Genomic DNA, 27,485 nt, shown 5'->3' with positions numbered 1-27,485 from the left:
TAATTTGTGCATTTTTGTAGTCTGTTGGCTTCTTCATTGGTAAGAATGATGTTGTCAGCAAAATCTAGATCAGATAGCTTTGAACTATTTCATTTTTGGTCATATATATCACTGTTGTATTGTTTTATTGTTTTAATCCATAGTCAATGACTAGAGTGAACAGAGAAGGAGACGACACATCCCTGCCTTACACCTGTGTTGATGCTAAATGGTTTACTCAATCCATTTTCTATTTTAATGCAACACTTTGAGTTGACATAGAATGCCTTTTGTAATGTAGATTAATTTTGTTGTAACTCCGTATTGTTCCACAGTTTTCCAGATCTTTTTTTGTTTGTTTTTGTTTGTTTGTTTACCTTATTGAATGCATTTTAAACTCCCACAAAAGAGATGTCAAAAGTGCTTTAGAATTCAAATAATCCATCTCAGGTTAAAAATATCATCTCTATGTGATCTCCTTTGTTTAAATCCATATTGTTGTTCACACTGGATACTATCCATCTTTTCTTTCATTGTGTTCAGGAGAATTTTTGTTAATACTTTTCCTATGATAGAAGTATTATTCTCCTCCAATTTGAGTGATTGCTTAGATCAGAAGCTTCAGGGGGTAGACGAGTTAGTCTGTGCAGAAAAAAAAACAAATGGTTTGATAGCACTTTATAGACTAACAAAACATGTTCATGTTATCATGAGCTTTTGTGAGCACAGCCCACTTCTTCAGATGACCAGAATTCTGAGTTTAGGATGTGCAGACCCAAAATAAATAGGAGAAAAGGGGGTGGAGGGGAGGAAAAAAATGGGGGTGGGGTGGGAGAAAGGGAGCTAGAAGGACAGTAAGTGTCTGAAGATTGGGTAGTTAAAACTAAGAAGATAAGAATCAAAGTCAGTTGATATTATCCTTCCTGACACAGGAGTCTACACAAAGAGCTGTTTGCACCTTCAACAACTACTAAGTTGGTAGTCCCCACTGCTATATATATTGGACAAACTGGACAGTCTCTGCGGGAAGAATCAATAGACAAATCAGATATATGTAAAGGAAACATACAGAAACCTATTGGGGAACACTTTAATCTTCCTAATCACTGTTTAAAAGATCTTCAAGTGACTGTCTTGTCACAAATCAGTTCTACTAGCCAGTTACACAGAGAAACATTAGAATTAGAGTTCATCCACAAATTCAATTCACATGCTAATGGACTCAATCGTCATGAAGTTTGGTTGGGGCACTATCAACTTGATAGTCATTGAAGGCGCAAACAGCTCTTTTTATAGACTCCTATGTCAGGAAGGATACTATCATTTGACTTCAATTCGTATCTGGTCATGTTTTGTTAGTTTATAAAGTGCTATCAGACCATTTGTTGCTTAGATCACCTTTCTTTAGTAATTTGATTGATATGAAGAGTCCATTCTTCTAATCCTTTCTCCTCTCTGTCCATATTTGAATAGATAACTGGTTCCATGTCTTTGCCTCCATGTTTATATTTAAACAAATTCTCTATATGAATGCCATCCAAACCAGGTGCTTTATTGTTTTTAAGCTTTTCTGAATAGCTTCTTAAACTACTTTGATTTTTACCCCAGATACATCTGTATTTAGATCTGATCGTTTATCATTGTTACATTCCAGTCTTGTAATTGATTCTGCTTGTTTTAGCACTTCTTTGAAGTCTTCCACCAATCTATTTTCTTTTTCCTATTCCTTCTGTGTTTTCAGAATTTCTCCTTGTTTCCCTTTCACTGAGACATTTCTAAATTTTGATCCAGTGTTTCAGGATTGTGTAGACTATTCTTTGAATGTATATAGAAATTACTTTTTTAGAGTAAAATTATCCAATTTATCCTTTTGAACAGAAGACCTAAACGGAGAAGAACCTATTTATTTGATACTACCAGATTCTTCAGAGCCATCATTAATCTTTTAAAACCAGGACTACAATCTTCAAAATTGTGCATAGATTAGGAATGTTAACAAATGTTTATTTTTGTAAATGTGTAATTGCTAAAATTTTAAGATATTACATGTGTACATGCAAGGAAGGAGGCTAGAACCGGTGCTCCTGCCTGCCCCATTCTGCTGTCTCTGTGTCAGAGGCAGTAGCACAGAGTGGGGGAGAGAGGGCTGCATGTAACAGTGAGGGTGAACCAATGAGTACACATTTACATCCCTAGTGTGGATTAGGGATTTACAAGCCTGTTTGCATGTGAGAATGAAGGACTATATTGGCCTGTGTTGAGCTCTGGGAGAAGCATGAGTACATTTGGTAAAATTTCAATCTTACCTCTCCAGACTGTTTTATGTAATGTTTCCGTAACATTTGAAAATGTAAATTGTTGAGGAGTTTATATTTTGGTAGTTTATGGCGTTAGTAGCTAATGATCTTACTTTTTTTTTGTGTTAGAGTGCCTAGGGCTTTTGATAGGTGTCTCCCTTTTATAATAACTCAAAAGAAATATTTAGTACAATAAGTACTCATTTGTAATCCAACTTTTGATAGACTCCTCCACTATTCCTTCCCTAAGGTCTATAAAGTACAAATAGCAAAACAATTATACAGAGATGCTAAGTGACTTTTTCAAGTCTACACTGCAATTTAATTGTCAATCCCAGGATTAGACACCAATACCTCTCTCCTAGCCCTTTGCTCAGTGTAATTGATTTCTAATATGCGTATCTGTGAGATCTAATTGATTTCTTCACATTGAAAATTTGCATAATCTTTGCTGAAAACTGAAAGCCATGTTAATGTTGATTTATTTCTGATTTCAGGCTGTCAGTAACATGCCGTGTCCTTTGTTGACTGGAGTCAGAACTTTCCCAGCCTTAGAAGTTAAATCATCCGAAAGGTCTTCAAGCCAAAGCAAAGATCCTCCCAGAGACGAAGAAAAGGAAAAGAAAAAAAAGAAACACAAGAAAAGATCTAGGACAAGATCTCGGTCACCTTCGAAATATCATTCATCATCTAAGTCCAGGTCTAGATCACATTCAAAAGCAAAGCATTCACTTCCCACTGCCTATAGAACTGTCAGGCACTCAAGGTGGGTTTAGAAGTGGAAAGTGTGCTTTACTATTCTATTTGAGTTAGTGTTTAATTTACCTCTGTACCTTTTTCTTTATTCATTAGAAAGAAAATCAACTTGTATAGTACAGATAAGAGAACTGGAAAATGTTCAGTAAATACAAAGACTTTATATTTAAGAATCTTCAGAAAGATGTAAAGCAAGATAGTTGCTACTCAATTGTAGAGTGAATCTACTAATTAGTTCTCCAACTGGTCCATGTAATGCTTGTTGACAGCCTGAGGTTGTGATAATTCTGTTTCCCGCTACTTCATTTCAAAGAAGAACTTGAAGTAGCCGAGAACAAGAGAGCCAATTGGGAGGGGAGTAGCAGTTACATAGCAGAGGAAGAAGAAAGAGCTCTTTTCCTTGAATAGCCTGCAGGACAAATTGCAAGCATGTCACAAGCTCCTAATGGGACCGTACCTGGTACTGGGATAGAGAAGTAGCACAAAAGGGAGTAAAGGTATGGTGTAATTTCTAGGTAAGCAGTGGAAGAAGAGGACCAAGTAGTTGAGCAGCACGCACAGGAGAGTAAAGAACCAAAGTCAAGCAGTTTCATAGCACATGTCAAGATGAGATGAAAGACCAGTGTGGGATAAGAGAAAGACCGAGAGAGAAATAGAATAGATTGGAAAGGAAGACAAAAAAATAGTTTGATTAGCATTGTTTTAAAAGCACTTATAATCAGTTAAAAGTACAGAAATGCATTCCTGTACTATTACCACGTAAGCAAATGAGGACGTCAACACAGGAAATTTGTGAAATTGCAAATGGGAGAGGTGGTGTCCATGAGACACTTGAAATATGATCCATGCTGTGCAGAAGTCCAAAAATCCTGTTAGTAACTTTTGAGTTCTTTGGGTGTGTTTTCATGCAGATTCTACTCTCAGGGCTCATCTGGACTATGGGGAACGGTTGAAAGAGGATATACAGATTCCACGGAAATTTGCATATCTTCTTCCAATCACACTTTTGAAAACGGAGCTTTCGAAAGTGAAAGTAGTTGAGACGCAGCTTTTTTGGCAAACCTCCCCCCTTGTCAAAAAGCCAAATAAACCTCCTTTTTTGAGGGAGAGTGGCCTTTCGACCGGCGCGGGGCAGTCACCAAAAAAGATGCGTCTTAACTACTTTCACTTTTGAAAGTGCGATCGGAAGAAGATACGCAGATTTCTGCAGGATTTGCATCTCTTCTTTTGACTGTTTCCCGTAATCTAGATAAGCCCTTAGTGTTTATGCATCCAGTGCACTTAACTGGATTCTTTTGGCTTGTTTTGTCCTTTGGGGGCATGCCTGAGCAACCTAATGTTGTGTCCTTTCGACTCATTCATCTGAGGGTATTAAAAGCAGAGCAGGCCCAACAACCTATCAGAAGCTTCTTACTGCCTATGGTTGTAAGGTAGAATCTTTGGCAACAATGCTTAGTATGCAGTTCACCTTAGTTTCAGGATTGTGTTAGTCTCCCATTGTGCCGTTATCTCCCTACTTTCTGGGGTTCTCAATTCTGTTATAGAAAGCTAGCAGCAGAGTCAAGAGGAAGAGAATGGAAAAGAACAGCAATCTGAGCAGAAGCATCAATTCCAAATGTCTTCCTTTGCTCTTCACAAATGAATTCAAAACTCTCTAGAACTTCATAAAAAGGACAGTTGACACTTTGCAAATCTCCTCAGAGGTTATACAGGAGAAGTAGAATAAATTATTTAATGGTTTCTGAAGTATAACACCTGAGAGATTAGGCAGGCCAATCAACCTGTGGGAACCCACCACAGAGTCCACGACAAAGATGGAAGCTGCTACCTCCCAAAAAGTAGACAGAACATGTTGGATCCTTGCTAAGGAGGTTGAATACTTTTACAGATATCTCATGTCTGTCTATCTGGAGGTAGACACTTATAAAAGGGGATAAAAGAGCAAGTCTGCAACTTCAGAGGCAGACCTCAGAAGACTAAGATTTTTTTTTCATTAAAAGCTGCATTTTGTCTGCAAACCTAGAAAAGAGGGTAGCAAACTGCCATGTGATACCCTCAAAATATGATTTTTAATTGATACAAGTGATCCAATATGGTGGATTAATTATCCATTAAGAACCATGAGGAATTAAAATATTATGACTGAGAGCCACCTAGCAGCCAAACGTCTCTGCAGACTGTACTGGATTGAACTGTCACTCACCTGAACATTGGTCACTGCAGCTGCTATGAGGAGATTGTCATGGTTCATGTCATCAGGAACCTGCAAAGAGGTCTGGGCAGTAGTAAAGGACCTCTCCATATGAGAAGGTCTGGACACATTTTTCTAAGTGTCAGCAAGTTAGAGCAAAAGCATGCACAATCTATCAGTTGACAACACACTAGATTTAGATGCAAAGCTTTAAGGGGCTTTGATTCATCTGTAAAGGCCTCTGAGAGTCTGATTCATCTGCTAACGGTGTATTCCCAGTGTTTCTTACGGTCAGAGAAGAACAATGCTTGGGAAGGCTCATCCTCAATCTCTCAGAACAATGGTCACATCCTGCACCCACATCCCAGCATCTTGTAACTAGACAGATACTGATTAGGTAAATCCCATAAATAGGGCCCTACAATATTCCTGGCCATTAAAAATGTATCAAAGATTGACTGCTGGTCTCCCTCATTAAATCTGGTATTTTCTCTTTTTACTCTAAAAAGTACCCCAACCTATAGGGTAAAATTATACAAAAATACACAGCGTTTCTAGAACTGGGGCGACCTGACCCCAAAAGGGGGTTGCAAGGCTATTGTAAGTGGGATCACGGTACTGCCACCCATACTTCTGTGCTGCTGCTGGAGGCAGCACTATCTTTAGAGCTGGGCACTTGACCAGCAGGTGCTACTCTCCAGCCACCCAGAAGGCAGTATGTTGCATTTTTTTATGTGTTTTGTAGTTTCCCATTTAAAAATGTATGTTTTGTTACATTGTGACATTTAAGATTGAAATATTTGAAACTGTATAATTCAAGATTTTAAAAATTCCATGACTGTAAAATTACAAAAATTTAAAATGAATTTGGTTGAGTCATAAAACAAAGCTCTTCTGCTCAGTTCAGAACATTGTGTTCCAGAGCAGGAAACCATCAACTAGACTTTCTGCAGAGTTGACTGGAGAAGATTTTCTATCTGGGCATCTTACCATCAACTTGTCTGCACAGTCCCAGTGTCAGTTTTGGACTATTACCCTGGAGTAGTCTGGATTCTCCATCTATTCAATGAGAGTCCATCTGACAGCAGTATCTACAAATCTCTGATCAGGTTCATACCATATCTTCTCACATTACAGTGACACAATTACTGAAGTGTCTCATTCATGTCTTTCCACCAATTGAATAGCCCCTCATCCTTGGAATGAAAAGCTGAGGGGGTTGTGTCCTCCCCACCCCTTGCTGTCTTCTCTTTTGTAGCCAGGGTAAGGAAGTAAAGCTAAGGGGGTAAGGAGATGGTTACTCTTAGACCTTACCCTAAGCTTCTGCTCAGGATGATCTTGGAATTCCACATACATGTATTTGTTCATCTTCTGGTATTCTGTCCTAAGCCTGTCTCTGCCCTGTTTGAAGCAAAGCTTTACATGCTTCATGTAGTGACACCATTATTTTTTTTTTATTCAGATAGCAGTAAAAAATTTAGTAATACCATTAGCTTTGTGCTGCATTTGGTGGCAGGCAAAGGGAAATCTGTGTCCACCACGCTTACTAAACTGGATCTTGAACTGTGTAATAATTTATCACAAGTTATCAGAAAAAAAACCCGGGCCATATTAGAACTCATTCCACAAGGGCTTAGCTGTTTGCTTGGGTAACATCCATACCAGAAGTGTGTAGTACAGAAGAAAGGAACTTAATCCACACATTTAGTACTCATTCCCTAGTACTAACCTCCCAACTAGATGTCAATTTCAGTAGATCCGTCCTGCATCATGATTCAAGATGGACTTCACATATCCACTGTGATTTATTTTTCCAGGCTTGCTTACTTTCAAAGAGAAATTCATTTATCTTTATAGAGGTTTTAGTAAGATATATTTTTTTCAATCTTCTGAATACAATGTCTTCTCTGTCTCCGCCAAATTCTAGACAGAAAAGGATTAATTTAAAGACAAGAATCTTTTAAGTAGGCATTGCTACATTTTTCCATTTTTTTTTTAAGTTTAGAAATCTCTGGCATTAGAATTTTATAAACGTGTTGAATATGGTTGGTACTTGTCACCTTCATAAAATCTTTTTCATAAAAATAGCTCCCATAACAGTATTTGACAGGCTTTGCATGCATGACACTGCAATGTTGAAACAAAAGCATAATGGTAATTGTGTTTTTAGATGCTGTATCACAATACTTTGGGAGTAGACAGTGTTAGATATACAGGAAAAAAAGTGTCTACTCTGGGTCTCTTTACCATAGATGTAACTTTAAATGTATACTGACAATAATAATCCCTACCGCAGAAAGCAGTAACCAGTCAGAAATGGCAATCCAAACCAGACCCTTCCAAGGGCCTTTATGTTCATCACTCCCCCAAAATCTAAGGTATTGTGTCATGTTGAATGCCTGTATCTACAATTTCCTAGTATTCAAACAATGGCAAATCATTATCAATGCAAGCCTATAAAGATAATGATGACATGACTATACTGGTAAAACAGTTTAGACAAAAATTTCTCAAGACGATATTATAATGTATAGGATTACAAATCTGGAGACATTCCAGTGTCAGATTGTTAAAGATGAGCTTCGATACCAATATGAAATGAAAGCATTCTAAATTGAAGTAATTCAGGTTCTGTGACCTAATAGAAAAGCAAGTTTAACACCTTTTCGACTAAATTGGTAGATAAATATCAGCAGAGAGAGAACGCTTATTAAGTTTGCAGATGATACCAAGCTGGAAGGGGTTGCAACTGCTTTGGAGGACAGGATCATAATTCAAAATTATCTGGACAAATTGGAGAAATGGTCTGAGATAAACAGGATGAAGTTTAATAAGGACAAATGCAAAGTGCTCCACCTAGGAAGGAACAATCAATTTCACACATACAGAATGGCAAGCAACTGTCTAAGAAGGAGTACGGCAGAAAGGAATCTAGGGGTTATAGTGGACCACAAAGTAAATATGAGTCAACAGTGTGATGCTGTTGCAAAAAAATCAAACATAATTCTAGGATTTATTAACAGGTGTGTTGTGAGCAAGACACGAGAAGTCATTCTTCTGCTCTACTTTGTGCTGGTTAGGCCTCAGTTGGAGTAGTGTGTCCAATTCTGGGCACCACATTTCAAGAAAGATGTGGAGAAATTGGAGAAGGTCCAGAGAAGAGCAAGAATGATTAAAGGTCTAGAGAACATGACCTATGAAGGAAGGCTGAAAGAATTGGGTTTATTTAGCTTGGAAAAGAGAAGATTGAGAGGGGACATGATAGCGGTTTTCAGGTATCTAAAAGGGTGTTACAAGGAGGGAGAAAAATTGTTCTTCCCTGGCCTCTGAAGATAGAACAAGAAGCAATGGGATTAAACTGCAGCAAGGGAGGTTTAGGTTGAACATTAGGAAAGTTTCTGTCAGGGTGGTTAAACCCTGGAATATGTTGCTTAGGGAGGTTTTGGAATCTCCATCTCTGGAGATATTTAAGAGTAGGTTAGATAAATGTCTATCAGGGAAGGTCTAGACAGTACTGGGTCCTGCCAAGAGGTCAGGGGACTGGACTTGATGACCTCTCGAGGTCCCTTCCAGTCCTAGTATTCTATGATAAGTCAGAAACTTTCCAATAGTGCTTTTAAAGCATTGCATGATGTGTGCAGCATGTGGCGGCTCACACAGCTCTCTCTTCTTTTGTATGCCTAGAATCAGAAATTGCAATAAACATCTGTTCCTCAGTCTTTAGATTTCCACAAGACCCAGTGTTGTGACTTCCTACCCTACCATATTTCCTACCATGGTTATTTAGGTGTAGAGACCAATTAGAAGTTTGTTTCCCACTTATATGACATTATTCTAAATTATTTGTGAAGTAGCCCTACCCAGTGACCTGAGATAAAGAACTATCCATCCAATAATGGCTGGATACTTCCTGTAGCCTTGGACTTTGTCTACACTAGCACTTTTGTCAGCAAAACATTTGTTGATCAACGGTATGAAAAAAATACAACCCAACGTAAGTTTCACCCTCAAAATCACCAGTGAGAATAGTGCTGTTTGGTGGCATGTGCTCTCCTCCCAACCTACTTACCACTGGTTGTTAGAATGGGTTATTTATACTGTTACCAGAACTTTCTCACTAGCATAGATCTGCACCATGGATGACTTTACAGCAGCTTAGCTGCAGTGGTACTCTTCTGCTGTAAGGTCCATAGAGTAGATAAACTATCAGTTGCTTTATTTGTGTGTCTTAGAACTGTTTTAAACAGGTGTGTTAACACTTTTGTAACCTTATTTTCTTCTGTGCAAGTAGCAGTTCCTAACTTTCAGATTTTAATGTAGAATAGTAGTCAGTGTTTGCTATCATTGGAATTCACTCCATGTGCAAAGTAACTATGGAGACAGAGACTTTCTGCTTAACATTTTTTAAGTATGATTTGTGATCCTGTATAGCCAAAGCCCTCCAGATTCTAATATCTTTTCCAAATTACCAAAATTCCATTGCTTTCTGATAGATATATGAAGTTTAATATGTATCTGGAACCTGAAGCTGTTTAAATTATTAGTAGTTTAAATTGTAACAGAGAAGCTTTGCTTTTCCAAAATTTCTGATTGGGATATGTTTTAAATGGATATTAATGAACTTTACATTTGAAATGTGAAGACAAATAATGACTTACTGGCACATATTTCACTTCATTTGGAAAACTATTTGTTTTGGTTTACATCTTTTAAAATGTTAAAGAATTTGTGGATAGGTGTTAAATAACTTTCCATTTCACTTGATATGTGAATTACAGGCTCTTGGTTGCTATTGGTTGTAAAAATACATTGGGCATAACATCCTTAAGGGACAGTTTGGTACAGTATAAGAATTGTAGTCAATAGGGGGTCAGTTGCAGGAAGTGAAGATCAAAATAGAAGTTTGTTCTTTTCAGAGTGCAATTAATTTTTGTCTTTTTTTGTACAAATGATAGGCCAAATCTGTCTCTCAAACAAGTGATTTTAGAGGCCTACATAACATTTTTTTTAATCTTTTTGCAATATTTTAGAAGTGTTACAAATTGCATTTGCAAAAAACTAATTGGTGTAAACGCGACCAAAAAGGGAATATATTTTAATATGTTCTTACACTGTTAATGTACTAGAGCTACAGCTTAGTAAATATTGAATATGTGCCAATGATGCTAATACACTTTAATTTTTAAACAATTTACTTAATTAAATCTTGTACCTTATAGTTGAAGGTTGCAGAATTTACTTTCTGTTCAAATAACATCACTGATTCAGGGTAGTGTAAAATATTTAGCTATATTTTGCTTAAACATGTAATCAAAGCAATTTTCCTAAGCCAGGTTTTTACTTGTAGATCTGTGAGAAACCCAGCTATATCAATTTTCCTGTTAACAATAATTCTGCATAAATACATATTCCTTCCATTACTGTTCCTAAAGGTGTATTACAGAATTAGTCCCTACATCTCGATATAGCAGTGGTCTCCAACCTTTTTAGGCACAAGTTCACTTTTTTAATTCAATGCAATCTAGGATGTATCTCAAACTCAGAAATCCTTGCCCCACCTCCTTTGTGCCCCTTCTCTGAGACCCTGCCTCTACTCACTCTGTCCTCTCTCCTTCCCTCCCTTTCACCAGGCAGAGAGCTGGGGCACAGGCTCTGGTCTTCGGCTAAGAGATTTGGAGTGTGAGGGGCTCTGAGCTGAGCCTGGGGCAAGGAGTTTGGGTGCCACAGGGGGTTCAAGGTACAGACTCTATAAGGGAGTTTGGGTCCCGGGGGCTCAGGGCAGCAACTTGGAGTGCTGGAGGGGGTTCATGACTGGGAAGGGGGTTGGGATGCTGGTTCCAGCTGGGCACTGCTTACCTCAGGTGGCTCCTGGGGAGTGATGCCTGGGGGCTAAGTCAGGCTTACCACTGCCCTGGCCTTGCACCACTCAAAAGCAACCAGAAAGCTCCCTCTGTCCTATGCCCTGTTGTGCACTCCCTCTCCGTTCCATGGAGACAAAGGGCAGGAGATGCACAGCAGTGGGGCGAGGGGCAGCTGAAGTGCCAGCACTTGATAGCTTTTTGGCCAAACCAGTCAGGATCACCTGTCAGAAGCTCCAAGATCTTCCGCTATATCCCGATCTACTGGTTGATGATCAGACCACTGAGATATAGAAGATCAAGAAAATGCATCTAGTTTTAGAAAGCAGTAAATTATGCATCCACAGGATGTTGCAGTTCCATATGCTTTTTAGCTCCATAAAGATACTGCCTAAGGTTCACAAATTAGTAATTAAAATATAATGCAAAAAGATGTGAGTAAATTGATTAGAAATGGTTTGGAAAACAAACAAGTTTGGGGGGCTTGGTTAGCTATATACATTATATCACGGCCCTTTTTCCTCATAAATCTCAAAGTACTATAACAAATTTGACATATATTGTATCTGATAGTGGAGCTCTGTTTTAGTAGCATAGAATGTCAATCATTGAAGTTATGCACATGATGTTATAGCTGAGAAGTTTCACATTTCACAGTTGATAACCAGTAAATGTAAATAATGACCATATTAATGAGAGTATGAATCTTCCTATTTTGTATGAAATAGATCATCATAGCACAAAATGTAGACAAATGCATGGGATGCATATGGAAAGAATTGAGAAGAAGAGAAGCTGCTTCAAAGCAACTCATTAAGCAGTAAATGATTTTGCAGATCAAATTTTTTAAGACCACATTTTAAACTTGTGAGCAGAGCTGGAAGCTTAAACTTCCATTTTACATTAATCACTTTCTGGTGTAATACTGCTAAGCCACCTACACCATGGATATCAGTTGGGAGCAAGATGCATCATTACAGGGTTAATTTGTAAACCAACCTAGATGGAAGTGGTAAATAGATGGAAGTGGTAAATATATGGGGGGGGGGGAGGGTTGTTGTGGGTTTTTTTTTAATTGGTCCTGTTTCAGAAATTCAACTAAAATTTACATCAGGAGCAATCCCTAACTTAATTTCTAAAGTGAGTGTTTCCTGTTGTTCCAAAATCTGTCCATTCATCTTGAAGGCAATATCTATTAAAATATTTCCAGTTTCTTCAAATGTAATATGATAGAGAATTTTAGAAATATGGAACTTCTATAATATGACTAGTATTAACTTACTTTATTTAAAGGAGTACAATACCTTAAGAATTTTTCATAAAGTCTAGTTAAAATAGTAATTCCACATATTCCAGTGTAAAAGTTAAGCCATTTTTAATTATTTGAAGGCTAGTAGCTAAATCTCTTTGGGTTAAAGTGATTGGAAAAATGATATAGAACCAAACCAATCATACCCAATTGATAATTAGTTTAAGCTAATGTATTTTTCTCTGATTGTTTGGACTTTGTAGATTGGTCCATATAAGCATGCTTTCACTAAGGTTGAGCTTTGGTTAAGGGACTAAGTCTTTTCAGGATTCTAGTTAATACCAAAACTAGCACATTTATTCTCAATGTGAAGTATGTGCCTCCATATCACAGACTCACAGCATCCACAGGGACACTGAGCATGGAGCCGAGTCTGAGCAGCTCATCAATGGCAGCAGCAACAGAGCGAGAAAATTATCAGGCAGCTTCGACAACGAAAAGATTTGACTGCTGGAGCTCTTTAGAGGGAAATCCTGGTAAAACGTCAAGGTGTCTGACTGACCTCAAACTTTATAATCTGTTTTTTTTCCTTTAATCCTTCTGAAAGGCCTGGTAAAGGTCAGATTTCTAAGTGAAAAAGCAGTTAAATAGCAATATAGTACTTAACTGCTATTGTGATTTTTTTTTCCTTTCAGTAGCTCTATTTGACTGTAATAGGATCTATGATTTACAAATGGCTTGTCTCTTAGTCATTGCAAAATTAGGCTTTCTGAAGAAAATGAATGCTTGAGATACGTGGGGTAAAATATATTGTATAAAGAGAGTGGAGTAAAAATTCAAAATTCCTAAGCAAAATTATTAGCTCTACATACCTTATTGGGAACAGAACTAACTGCTACTAAGGTATTTTTCAAGTAAAAGAGATTTTTCCCCTTTTTTCTTATTGTATGTATTCTCTTTTGGAAAATGCTCAGGTTTCACTTTTTTAGCTTTAAATCTTTGAGATAAATGTGCACTCTCATGTTGATCTCTGATCTTAACAGGATGCTCTCTCTGTTTCTTTCTGTAGGGCAGACATTTCAAGTTGAAGTGCTAGTGCTAAACAGTATTGGTCAGGGCTCGTTGATTGCATAGGTTAGAAGTATTGAATAATCAAGATTTTCTTGCCACATAAGGAACAGAATTCCTTTGACCTGTCAGTTTTTACAGGAAACTTGCAAAATTTCAAAACAATGATCTTTTTAACTCAGACAGAGTCAAATCTAACTTGAAGTTCTAGGCTTTAAATCAAAATGGATTTACGCGTAGCAGTTAGCAAACTCCCTCTCTCATGAGAGGTAACTGTCTAACTGCATTGTGACATTCCAATGCTAATATGATTTGAGAGTAGTTCATATGGCACCTCTTTCTTTGTTGAGAGTGAAGAACAAGTAGTAATTTCGTCATTCATTCTCAAAAAAATAAAATAGTTTGATGGGTGAGAAACCCTGATGACATGGGCAGCCTTAAAGACTAGGAATATCCCATGCTGATATGAAATGAAATAAGCTTTTGAATCTGAGTTAAAAAGATAATTTTGTTTTGAAATTTTGCAAGTTTCCTGTAAATAATGACAGGTCAAAGGAATTCTGTTGCTTCTGTGGCAAGAAAATCTTGATTACTCAATACTTTTAACCTATGCAACTAACGAGCCCTGACCAATACTGTTTAGCACTAGCACTTCAACTTGAAATGTCTGCCCTACAGAGAGAAACAGAGAGCGCCCATAGAGGGGATCAGTGGCAACTTATTCATCTGAAATAAAAATAATACAAAAAGTCACAGCATAACAACAAAAAATGCCCCCGCCCCCGCCCCTTTCAGGTCACGATCGAGATCTCCCAGGAGAAGGGTCCACTCACCTGAAAGGCGAAGAGAAGAAAGGGCTGTCCCAACAGCATATCGTATTAGTAACAGCCCTGGAGTTAGTAGAAAACGCACACGTTCCAGGTATGTGCATCACTCGTGATGAATGTCCCATTTGCGGTTTAAATATTGTTTGCTTGTTCTGTGTGTACTCATTATGTAAAGTTTGTCTCCTCTGTGATCTGAGGCTTTGTTTCAGCCATGAGTTATATGTTACAAGCCAACCTGCGAAAAAAATAGTTTGCAGACCTAACACTGGTCAATCCCAGTATCAAATATGTGTGTACAGTTCTACAGCACAAAATGAAGAGCATGCACGTGATTTAGATGTTTCTAGTACAGTGACAAATTATTTTACTATTCATGGTTGCTACTTGGTGTACTGTAGTAGGGAGTATTCTAACCTCTTCTCAGTCTGAAATGTCTTTGCTGTGCTTTCCTTCCTGCAAATATTGGAAATGGTTTAGATTTGTATTTGGAGTTCTCAGGGTTTGCCTGCATTCTTTATCCATTGGGCAAGATTGTCTAGCTATAGTACAAGAACCTGAGTGTTGTTACTATGCTGAAATGCTATGCTGTATTAGTATTTTAGTCAAGTGAAAATTGCATTGTCATGAGTGGATCTAAAACTAATAAACGGGGATGGGGGAAGAGACAGTAAAATATATTTTGAACTTACAAGTGGCACTCAACCTGTAAAATGCTGAGTGTGTTTTCCTGTTGGAATTCTGTTTTGTATCTACTGCATACACTGCAGCTGTGGAATTTATTTACATGAGAAAAATAAATTCTTTATAATCTGTTTTTTCAGAAATGGTTTATGTAGTCTGTTCTCTGAACAGTAGAATCTGCAATTTTAGTGTTTATTTAGAGACATTAGAGGTGACAAATTCCCCAAACTAAAAAATATTGTCGACCTGAGTGGTGGTTTACTGTTTCACTGAGTACACATATTCACTTCTTTAGTCATGTGCTGCTCTTATGGGGGAGTATTTATCAATAAAAGTATTTTTCAAGACCTTTCAACAAATTTGATGCAATTACATACCTAGCATTGTCCTAATTTTTTTACCAGGCATATTCAGGGATTTTTGAGATAAACATATCATTTAAAATACCTATTTTAAAATCTTATGGACCTTCATTTTTGTGCTCAAATGCATATTTACTAATTGTAAGTGCCCATGGTGAAGTTGGAGAGGGTACTGGGGACATTGCCCTGCAAATTGCAGTGTCTTAACCACACTCACACGAATGTCCATCCCTCCTTGCCTCTGCTTTTCTGGCCAGCTTAGAGGCTGGAATTTTGAGGTGGACAGTACGGGGCAGCTGAGTACCACCAGTAGAAACACATGCTACTGGTTTTGGGCAGCTGTGGGTGCTCTGCTAATTAGCTGGGCAGCACCTGAATCTCTTTTGAGTGTCTGCTCAAGTGCTCAGCTTACAGGGAACACTGCTGTGGAGCTAGTACTCTTAAAGCTACTGGGTTGAAGTCTGGGAATCATAATTCATAGGTTATATGTGCAGAGTTTTCCCTTCCTTCTGTCACAGAAAATATAATCACGTATGGTGTGATGGTAACAGCATGTCCAATGCAAAAGGCAACTGTTAGATATGGTTAATATGATTTCTGCTTTAACCGAGTTATATTATTTTATATCTCCCCTAATATGTTTCCTTTTTCAGAAGTCCTCATGAAAAGAAGAAGAAACGACGGTCTAGATCATGTACTAAGTCCAAAGCTAGGTCTCATTCACCATCCATGTCACCAAGCAAACAATCCACACATAAGAACTCTGTACATTCAACAAGTGTCTCTCCTGTGGAGAGTAGGGAATCAAGCCAAGAACGCTGCAGGTAATACTCTTTCATAGTGGCATATGAGAATACTGAATTTGACCATGAATGTACCTTCTAACAGAATGTGTTTGAGAAGAAAGTTGTAATACAAATTATGCAGAGCTTCACAAAGTTAGGACTCTATGCATATGTGGTTGGTGCTTTAGACTGTGCTGGAAGACTGAGGTTGTGGGAAACCCTATGAGATTCTCAGGGCCATATTTCAAAAAGGGTGAATTTTCTAATACACATTTCAGGCAGGAGGAAATGATGAGAACTCAGTTGCTCAGGGAAGAGCATATGTAAAATGTGAGAGCTGAAATAGTCACATAAGTGAGGCACAACAGGAATAGGGCTTTTGTTCCATGTATACACCTAAGTGTAACTTTAACCTAAGTGATGCTATTGAGACCTCCATAATCTAAAATCTTACAGTTAAAATGTTGTTAAAGTTACCAAAAATCATTGTTTTGTTGGGATTGGCTTTCTTTGTTTTTCCTTTTGGTTGTAATTTAATTATTGAAAGGTTCATAACTGAATTAGCCCCTGAGTACAGAGTTTGCTTTACAGTTCTTACATTGATACTCAGAGCTCTGTGTTGTTGGCTACAATTATGTGAAGGATAACTTCTGTGACAGCACCCTATAATAACACGGAACATGAAAACTACTGAGCAATATGAGGGAGGTTCACGCGCATACCCGACAGAATTGTTGTATGAGATGTAGTTAGATAATATATACATTTCTGAATCTCACGTTTTAATTTTCTAGGGGAGTTTCTCAGGAAAAAGATGGCCAGATTTCTTCAGCAATCGTGTCTTCAGTGCAAAGCAAAATAACTCAGGTATAAATTAAGATATTATTTATTGTTTAATGAAGTATATTACTGTCACTGAATCATGCTTTTTTTAGATATTTTTCATAATTTTATGAAATTGAACTTTAAGTATGGTGAAGTACTATACTTTAATATTAAAACTAGTCATTGTACAAGAAAATAGCTTTTCCAACTGCCATGCCTGAAAACTTTACCTGGCCTGTGAAGGTGAAGCTGATTTTTTCCTTATATTGAACTAAAACTAGTAATAAAGGTAAGGCAGGTTGAATCATGCTCTGATTGAGACCTATGCAAATTCAGTCATCAGAGACCAAAAAAATGAGCCTAACTGGCTAAGCAGGGCTTTTACTGAAGAATTATCTTGACATTTGGTTAAGTTTACAGAGCTTACAGGTGAGGCCAAAATAATTTTTTTCTTGTAAGCTTGATATTTAATATTTATATCAGACACACATAATAAACATGGATGCCATTTGTGAGATACTTTTCAAAGCAAAATTGCTTTTGCTGTGTTAAACATTCTTTGATTTTGTTTGAATATTGGTAGGGAAACCTTTATAATGTCATGGGGTGATGAAAGTAGAAAAGATTATTTCTAGAAACTGTTCGGTCATTGATGAAGTGAGTTGTGCCCATGAAAGCTCATGATACCATCTGCATGTTTCGTTAGTCTCTAAGGTCCTGCATGACTATTCTTTGTTTTTAAGTTTTTCCAGTCATTGATAGTATTGTTCTGCATAAAAATGTATGCCAGCTACAAATAGAAAATTAGAGTTAAAGCTGGACACTTACCTAAAATACAGTTGTACATCCAGATGAGTGAATTTCAACGGTAATAAGATAACCCAATTTCCTAAAAATCTTAATGGCAAATGTTTAGGCATAATAGGAGAGTTAAAAGTAGGTGAAATGAAGTGCAGGCTAATATGGGGTTTCACATGAAACACAGATAGAAGGTAGAAAAATACGTGATGTGAGTGCTCTGTTGGGAAACATTAGGAAATATTTCATTCTGAGTTCTGGGGCAGCTTTTGGCTGAGCATGCTTTCCTCTCCCCATTTAACCAGTAGTTTGCTGTGGGGTTTTGTTTTGTGTTAAGAGACTTCATCTTCCATGTATATGTGAGATGTGTGTATAAAGTGGTATATAAAACCAAAACTCCTAGGGTACATCTACACAGCTTATTTTGAAAGTTGCCACTGTCTACACATCACTAATTTCTAAATAAATCACTGTTCTGGAGTCTTCCTTATTCCTCATGTAACAAGATTTACAGGCAGCCAGAATAAGATGCTCATCATTTTGAATGTATTTCAAAATAACAGGCATGCTGCTAAGATGCGCAGAACACTATTTCAGGATAACGGAAATTATCTCGAAATAGTGCTACTGTGTACACGTATCCCTAGAAAATAATGAGCCCTTAATATCTGCAAGGGCATGCTTATCTCTTCGGGCATAATTTTTATTAGGGATGTTGACAAAACTCTTCTCCACTCTGGAATGGCGAATGCAGAAGTTGGGGGCCTGCAAGAGCACACCAAACCCTTTCTTCTACAGGTTCTGGTACAAAAACTTCCCCCCACAAAATCCTAATACCCACACTTTTTTGGGGACCCATTGCCACCATCCAAGAAAATCAGGAATATCACTTGGGAAATCCCCTCCCTAAGGTAAAACTTCCCTTCCCCACCCCAGCCCCTTCTATCCCAGCCTCCTTTTTGCTTGGAGTTAGGAAAAGCAGAGGGAATCTGTTACTATAGAGAACTTTCTGGGTGTCTGGCTGATGAGTCTTGCCCACATGCTCAGGGTTTAGCTGATCGCCATATTTGGGGTCGGGAAGAAATTTTCCACCAGGGTAGATTGGCAGAGGCCCTGGAGGTTTTTCGCATTTCTCTGTATAATGGGGTACAGATCACAGCTGGAGGATTCTCTTCATCTTGAGGTCTTCAAAGTATTTGAAGGCTTCAATATCTGAGATATAGGTGAGAGGATTATTCTAGGAGGGGTGGGTGAGATTCTGTGGCCTGCACTGTGCAGGGGGTCAGACTAGATGATCATAATGGTCCCTTCTGACCTTAAAGTCTATGAATCCACACACAATAGTGGACTTACAGACAACAATAATTACAAGTGCCCTTGTAACTAGGCACTTAGTACTAAGGACATAACAATCAATTAATACGGGTTAATTAGGGGAAAAAAACAATCTCTTATTATCAAAACAAAACTACAGTTGCAAGCATAGTAAATTGGCTAGATGGAAAGAGCCACCCTTTGATATACCGGTATATACTCAAGGAAAACCCCTGGCCTTGTCAGTCTTAGTTACAAAAGAGAAAAACACAATTAAGCTCAGACATTGTTTCCAAACCCCCAAACAAGGAAAACAATAAACCCTGACTGACTTATTAAACCTTTCCCTACTTACACATTTTAAGAAGTCGGTTCTTGGAGAAAGAGAAGTGTCTCCCATCTCTCACAATACCTGGAAGAGACTGATCTCAAACAAAGAAGAGAGAGAGGAAAAACCACTCTTTCCCAGTTGAGAAATTGCTATCTGCATTGTTACTGGCTGACTACTTGACACCTTTGCTAGGTACCTAAGTTAACCCATTAGCTACCGGGTGCTGGTCAGCATTCCTGATTATGACAGATGTTAAAATGCATTTATTCAGGTAGCTGTGTAATAGCTGAAAAATTTCTTTTAAGCCAGCTCCCATGGATGGGGGCAGGCAGGAGCCGGTTCTTAGAGAGCCCCCTCTCCCTTCCCTGGTCATGCTGCTACCTCTAATAGAGGGGCAGCAGCATGGGGGAGCAGGCAACTCTGCAGAAGCCAGTGTTCATGGGGTGCCAGCTTAAATACCATTTTCCATCTGCCCTCTCCCATTCTGTTTACTCTAATACAGAAGCAGCAGCATGGGATGGGGCTGCATGTAAGCATGCACATTAACCTGATGAGCTCCTCAATAAATTGTGTACGTTTGCACTTTCACATCCTGAATTTTTATCGATTGATTTTTATTTTTTTGGACAACTGTATCTGTGAAAATGGAAATAATTACATTCTATGTTTTTCTGATATTTGAATTATAAATTTCTTATGGTATCTGAATTATAAATTTAAAAATAGGTTATTTCTAACTGGAAGTACCTTAAAATATAATAGTGCCATGGGGCCCACTTTTTTAAAACAGAAGAGATAAGAGCGATTTGCTGGTTATGCGTAATATAGATGTACGTTACTTTGTTTGGAGTCCTGCATGATAATAACGTCATGAATAGTCCCATCAAAGGCTTGTTTCTTATGCTTACCAAAATGATGTTTTAATACATTAATTTCCTTTAACACAATTAATATTATGAAAATACTGAGTTTATATTTAAATTATTCTGTTTCTTCTAAAAACAATAATCTACTTAAAATTTTAATTTGACTCAGCTTAGTTTCTAAATAACAGCATTTAACTCTCTTTATAAAATGTGAGTTTTGAAGAAAAATGTTGTAATGCCTAAATTATAGCTTTTGTCATTTTCAAAAGCAAAATTGCTATGGAAAGATTTGACCCCGATGACTCTGTGTGTGTGTGTGTGTGTGTGTGTGTGTGTGTGTGTGTGTGTTCATGTGCGTGCGTACGCTTGCAGGTGCCTAGATATAAGCACGCTGTATTTATCCCATTGTGTAGAAATTGAGGATTCTTCCAGAAAATGAAAATTGTTCTTATATAATTTCTTTATACACAAGTGGCTAGTATGCTAGGCAGTGCTCTCTGTCAGAGGAACCTTCTTCAGAAATACTTTATTTTATTTTTGCTGCAGGAAGAAACACCAGGAAAGGGAATCCGAAATTCAGTATTCAAAGGGGAAAATAAAGAGATAATTATCTTAAGAGTATGGCTCCTAGAAAATCTGCCAAGTAAATGCACAGAATTATTAATTAGATATAAGGGGTACTATGGTCCTTGAAGTGATTTAAATATCAGTCCGTTAGAAAAGTATATTTGAGACAGGTTTTTATAGTTACAAATAGGTCCTAGATAGACTTTTTCTTCTGGCATAGCAATTTGTATTTGAACTTTTGCTCAAAACATACACGTAACAAAAGAAAAGATTACCACCTTTTATGTCAGCTTCTCAGTTTCAATAAAAATTAAAAAATGTGTGAAGGGTATCTCTAATATTTCAATGAAATGTATTAAAAATAGTTATTGTTTGCAAAAAGAGAAGGAATGGGTTTTTTTCTTAATGGAATTTCTGTGCTGTTTCTTTAAACCATATTAAAATTCAGGTCACATATTTCTGAAACCCAAGTAAATTAATTTTTCTCGTGGATAAAGCAGTTGGAGTCAGGCCAGGCCTACAGTAAAAGGGAACGTTGAATCAAGATCCGCAACTCCAGCTGTATTAATTACGTAGCTGAAGTTGATGCACCTTGTTTAGAGTTTCCCTGCTGTCCACACAGTGGGAAGCCAATGTGAGTAAACGCTCCTGTCAGCTTCCCTTACTCCTCACGGAAGCAGGAATACCAGACACTGTCAGGGGCTCCTTCTGAGTTAGATTTAGCAAGTTTTAACTAGGGATGTCAAGATGTAGTTGACTACACAAATTATCCCATAAGCATGTGCTTAACAGTTAAACCTGTTGACTTTGTACACTCCCCCACCTTGCTGCCTCTGTATCACCCTGTGCTGCTCCCCTGGCAGACTGGTTTCCACCTGCCAGCCCATGCTCCTGCCTCTATATCAGTGCCTCTGATACAGAGGCAGCAGCATGGGATAGCAGGGGGCTCCATCAGAGTGGTACTGAGAGCACACTGCCGGGGACTATTGAATAGTCACGTAACCGCTAAGATTTCATGTGGTTACATGGCTATTCAATTGTACAACATCTAACATCCCTAGCCTTAACTAGACTCACCAAATCAAACTGGTAAAGATTGATCACAGCAGCATTGATCTTCCATTAAGTGAAGATATGGCCTCAGACAACCTGAATTCAGTTCTTGGCTCAGTCACTGACCTGCTGGGTAACTTTGGGGCCAGACATATCCCTCTCTGGTTTCAAGTTTCCCAACCTATAAAGTAACGATAATAATATTAACATCTTTTGTAAAGTGCTTTGAGATCTACACATGAAAAACAGTCTATAAGAGCTAGATATTATCTTGCCTATCTTTTTAGAAAGTCATCTTTTGGCATGTATTATGGAAGTTGGATATTTCTCTTCTGAAGTAAACTCATTTTTAATAATTTTGCATTTGTTATTTAGGAGCTTTATTATATATATTTTGTAATCATGAGGCTTTCTGGAAGCCATAAGGCTCAACTTACATAAAATTACATTTCTTTTGTGAGGTACTGTCTCTACTGGATAGTGACAGGGCAAAATTAAATGCTGAGACACTGGACAACAGTTCTTATAATTTCATTCTGACTTGTATGGATGCACATGTTTGTTTAAAATACTGTACATTACTGTTAATTGCAGCAGCTAGAGTCTTTTCCTAATTCACTTTTTAAACTTGTTACTGTTAGCATCCAGGTATCTTCAAAACGAAAGTTTATGTTCCAGTGTATGCACTTCAATTTACATGTATTGTGTATTGGGAGGTGGGGGTGATAAGATGGCGGCTGTTCACCGCAGCTAGCCTGAGTCTCTGTGAGTACGGATGCTTGCAGCACCCATTGGGTGCGGCTCACCATTCCTGCCCAATGGGAGCTGCACGAGGTGGTGTGAATGAGGACACACTTCCTGAAGCTCCCATTGGCTGAGTATCTCAATCCGCAGCCAGTGGGGGCTGCAAGAGCCCGTAACTGCAGCATAGGGATGTTAGATATTGGTTAACTGTCACAGAGAGAGGCTACTCCAGCAGCATCCCCTGTATGTGGAGGGTCATTCTCTCCCCACTCCCCATTGCTGCCTCTGCCTCTGATTGGGGCAGCAGCATTGAGGGGGCAGGCGGCACTGCAGAGCCAGTGCTTGGGGAAACTGGCTTTTAAGCCCACTCCTTCCAGCACCAGCTCCTGCTTCTCTCCCCCCCCCCCCCCCCCCCCCCCCCCCCCCCCCCCCCCAACCCCGAACTGCTACCTCTAATCCAGAGGCAGCAAGGGTGTATAGAATGTGTGTAGTCAACAAGATTAACTGATAAGCCTAGGCTTATCGGCTAATTGTATAGTAGACTACACATCAACATCCCTACTGCAGAGGTGCAAGTAAATACAATGGCGGTGGCCACAAACAGAGTCTAGCTTGTAAACCACTTATTGCCTAAAGTTGGTGTACTGGCAATGCCTCAGTTCCATTCTTTCCACCTCCTGACCTCGCACATTCTCTATCATTTGTTGTTTCATTTTTCTTTACAATTGTTGAGACTTCGTACATTGAAGTTCAGTTCTTAACTATTTAAAAAGTTCACAATCTAGCAGATGTATTAGTCTGTAATTAGTGTGTGGTTTTGTGAAATGAAGAGGCAGGAGCTTTTATGTCCTGTTTCAGTGCAATCACCCTCTGGGAAACTTACATTTGGAGAGCTGATTTTGCTGCAAGAAGTTATACATTTCAAACTCTTGATTAAAAACTAAATAAACTTGTGACTATTTTGCCCCTATTTTTCCTACAGGATCTTATGGCCAAAGTGAGAGCGATGCTTGCGGCTTCCAAAAACATACAGACTAGTGCCTCCTGAGATTTGCTGAATTGACCATCAGGAAAACAGTGTGAAAAGGAACGCTTTAAAAAACTGCCTCATCTCAAATGTACAGCTGACAAATTTAGCTCATTTTGGTTCAGTTCTCTTTTGTCTAAAGATAGCAAAACCTGAAGAACTGAAAATCTTATCTTTACAGAACTGTCCCCTTGGAACTTCACTGACTTTTTGCACCCAGAATCTCTCTTGACAGCTTTTGGTTTTTGTAAATTGATTTTTGACTAATTCTTCAGTAAGATTTTATTATCAGTAGTCTCTGTATATATGTAAATATCATGTTTCTGTGATAAAGTATTGCACAATAAAAGAGGAGAGAAACATCTTTTATTAGCTACACAATCAGAAGTTTCTTAAATGTTTGTGGCTGGTTTTTCCCTTTACTTTGTTTAAATGTTTTTAAACACTTCTGCCTTGAAAGCAGTTCCTCGGGGAATGCTCTTGCTAACTTGAACTGAAAAACACATTTCAGCTTCTTCAGTGCCTTAAATGATCTCAGCATTGCTCAGCATGTTACAGCAAAGTTAGTTTTCACACAGATTGCAGAATTCTTTTTATCTTTTATTAAACTGTAGTGTGCGGAGCACATTGAAAATCTCATTTGTAATAACAGCCCCCTTCCTTCTTTAAGATGAGATTTCCTAGTTAAGGAATCATTTTCCAGTCTTGTGAGATTCTGGAACCTGGCCAATGGGACAACTTTCCTCTCTCTTTATCTTCCACTCTGAAGGCTTCCTACGTTGTAGAAAGGGGAATGGCCACTGCTTAGTTCCTACTAACCACTAAGGTGTAAGGAGCTCAGATCTCACACACACATGCTCTCACTCTCACTTTAACCTTTCTTACCTTTTAGGGAAAATTTTCTTTCCACTTAGTCAATCTAGCTTTGCTTTTTAAAGAAAATTCTAATGCAACACAAGATTTGTCTGGAACTGCTGGAGAAGGCTGGGCTACCCCATATATCCCTGCTCACAACAGAGTTGTTATGCTCAGACAACTAAAGTAGTGCTAGAACCCTTCTGGTTCAGATTGTCCTTTGGGAACAGGTATGTCTGTCTTGTCCTCCTGCTTATGGGGAAGCAGCTCAAGTTAGATAAAGTTGGATCCCTGAATTTATGTTGACTTAATAGATGTAGATGTATGCCTAAAGTGATTTTTTGGCTGTTAGATCTGGACTCCAAAGGAGTTAGATCTGCAGAGAGTGGCTCTTGCACATATCTAAAGATGCAAAACCCATATATAGGTCCAGAGCAACAACAAGAAAAAAATTGAATATGGATATGTGGCTGACGTGTATGGATTTTCATCCAGAGCCAGAAAGGATGCCAACATTTGGGTCTAGCAGGTGAACATGAATCTAGGGTTTTATCTTGGGTTGTTCAAGTGCTTGCTCATGTCCATTCCATATTAGGTATGTGCAGGGCTCACCGAACTGCAGCGAGCCCTACTTGTCAGCCGCACTATCTGGCGATCTGCATATGCGCACATCGCCCGAACCCGGCTCTTCTGGGTTGCAATCTATTCGCCACGGGTGAGTAGATTGTATTACGTGTCGAACCCTGGGTATGTGTGCTCGCCACATAGACTCATAGACTTTAAGATCAGAAGGGACCATTATGATCATCTAGTCTGACTCCTGCACAGTGCAGGCCACAGAATCTCACCCACCCCTCCTAGAATAATCCTCTCACCTAAATCTCAGATATTGAATCCTTCAAATACTTTAAAGACCCCAAGATGCAGAGAATCCTCCAGCTGTGATCTGTGCCCAATGCTACAGAGGAAGGCGAAAAACCTCCAGGGCCTCTGCCAATCTACCCTGGAGGAAAATTCCTTCCCAACCCCAAATATGGCGATCAGCTAAACCCTGAGCATGTGGGCAAGACTCATCAGCCAGACACCCAGAAAGTTCTCTATAGTAACTGCTATCATGCACTGGTACCAGAAGTTTTTCCCTCAGCAGTATCCACAAAGGAGTGATTCTTGCAACCCTTGGATTGGCAACCTTATTGTGTGCTACAAGGGGCACCATGCACTCACCTCGCCCTCGGTTCCATCTTGCTACCAGGGATAACACAATGGAACTACTATGCTTTGGCTAGGTTTTGCTTATTCTATGATGCAGTCTGTGTTTAGTGTATATAGTTTTCTCAGTAGTTTTCTTAGGCCATGTCTGAACTAAATGGAGGATCAACAGTGCCAAGATCGATCATCCAGCATTTGATTTACCAAAGGACCCACTAAATTGAACATGGAGGGTGCCCGGTCCACTCCAGAACTTCTCACACTTGCAAGGAGTGAGGGAAGTCAATGGGAGATCTCCTGCTTTGGGGCCAAAAGAGAAATTTGGTTTAAGGTACATCAACTCCAGCTACGTTATTTACATAGCTGGAGTGGTATATCTTAAGCCAACCTTCCAGTTTAGGATAGACCTGTCAAGACTATTGCCCATTCTGACACTTTTAGTGCAGAAGGTGGCAGCCCACAAGAGACTTTAAAATACCCTGCAACAGAAGCCTTCTGTTTTTAAAATAAGCCCCACAGTCACATTCTCTGGCCTTGGGTAGTGTGCTGCCCATACCCAAATGTAATACTCTTTTTCTTCTTTAAGTGATGTCCCCATGTGCTCCACTCTTGGTGTTGGGCTCATCCCGGCACTGCAGATCAGAGATTTTTTCAGCAATATCTAGTTGGGCCACGCATGTGCAGTTGCAGGCATGAGGCGTTCACACTCTCGGCCCAATTCCCCTCAGTTCTTCTTTGAGTGGTCCCTGTGGGTGCTCCACTCTTGGTGTCAGGTCCCATACCAACGCCGCGGCTCAGAGAGCTGTCATAGCCATGCTCCGCTGGACCGCACATGTGCGGCTTGTCTGCAGTGCCGTTCACGCCTTTGATCAGCCATGCGCGGTTGATCAGCTGCTCAATTCCTCTCAACCACCTCCAGTCACGGCTGGAGCTCCATTTGTTCTTCCAGTTTCTCTTTGAAGAAAATGATCTTAGTTTATTTCCATCTGTAAATAGTTAGAAGTTTCTTGTTAGTCATGTTCCTGTTCTTAGTTTACCTCTTGTTAAAAAAAAATTTTTTCACTTCAGAATTACTTAGGAAGCCGCTACAGCTAATCGTAAAATATATATATATAATATCTATATAAAAAATCTGAAACGGACATCAATACAAGAAACAGAAGACGGGGACTAAACAGAGGGTTGGCACTCAGCCACCTTTACCGGCCCCTTGACAGTGCCAGGGTCCCCTGGTTTTAAGAAGTGTTCACTCTGCCATGAAGCCATGTTCTGACAGCCGTGAGGCTTGCATTCGGTGCTTGGGCGAATCACATGTCCCACAGAAGTGCACCCACTGTTGCAAGCTCACGACCAGAGCTCGGAGGGAGTAGGAAATGAGGATCAGGATGCTAATGATGGCAAGGCATTGCAACCTGATAGCATGCCTGCCACAGCATTACTAAGCCCTCCGATCATAAGCGGAGAGCGGCTTTTCCCGGGCCAGCTGTTTCAAAAGGTCGAAGCCACCCCCAATGCACTCCCTTCCACCAGCAGTTTCCAAAAAGCCTGCAACCTCCAAAGTGCCCTCCGCGGGGTCCGACACTGCAGGCCCTGGAAGAAGAGGGTCACCATCGCTGCCGAGAGCATGGGCTGCCTTGGCACTGACATCAGCGCCGGTTCTGAAACTGACAAGCAAGCCAGCACCGGATTCAGGGACACTGAACCCTGTGGCACAGGAACTTGTCGTGCCAGCCCCAGCACTTTCGACACTGGCAGCAACACCGGTGCCAGGCATACTGCTGGCAACACCACAGCTGCAGTTAATCTCCCCGGTGCCTGTCTGCCCTCGCTTGACACTGAGCTC

General features: G+C 39.3%; 1 protein-coding gene across 6 annotated transcripts in view; it reads left to right on the top strand.

Moving 5' to 3' along the window:
- SFSWAP (splicing factor SWAP) overlaps positions 1 to 23,945 on the top strand; it is a 144,582-nt gene extending 120,637 nt beyond the window's left edge. For 4 of the 6 annotated variants that reach the window (XM_075898415.2, XM_075898414.2, XM_075898418.2 and 1 more), the window contains exons 14-19: positions 2,774 to 3,042; positions 12,724 to 12,879; positions 14,194 to 14,319; positions 15,922 to 16,092; positions 16,848 to 16,920; positions 23,534 to 23,945. In XM_075898415.2, coding sequence (XP_075754530.1) covers positions 2,774 to 3,042; positions 12,724 to 12,879; positions 14,194 to 14,319; positions 15,922 to 16,092; positions 16,848 to 16,920; positions 23,534 to 23,599 — 861 coding nt within the window. In that variant the 3' untranslated portion in view covers positions 23,600 to 23,945. The remainder of the gene's footprint in view (positions 1 to 2,773; positions 3,043 to 12,723; positions 12,880 to 14,193; positions 14,320 to 15,921; positions 16,093 to 16,847; positions 16,921 to 23,533) is intronic. The other 2 variants (XM_075898416.2, XM_075898417.2) reach the window with 2 other exon arrangements.
- The last annotated feature ends 3,540 nt before the right edge of the window (positions 23,946 to 27,485 follow it).

This window comes from Pelodiscus sinensis, chromosome Z, assembly GCF_052426305.1.
Source record: "Pelodiscus sinensis isolate ZL-2025 chromosome Z, ASM5242630v1, whole genome shotgun sequence".
NCBI lineage: Eukaryota > Metazoa > Chordata > Testudines > Trionychidae > Pelodiscus > Pelodiscus sinensis.
The sequence above is the reverse complement of the archived record's forward strand: the minus strand, read 5'-3'. Positions and strand labels throughout refer to the sequence as shown.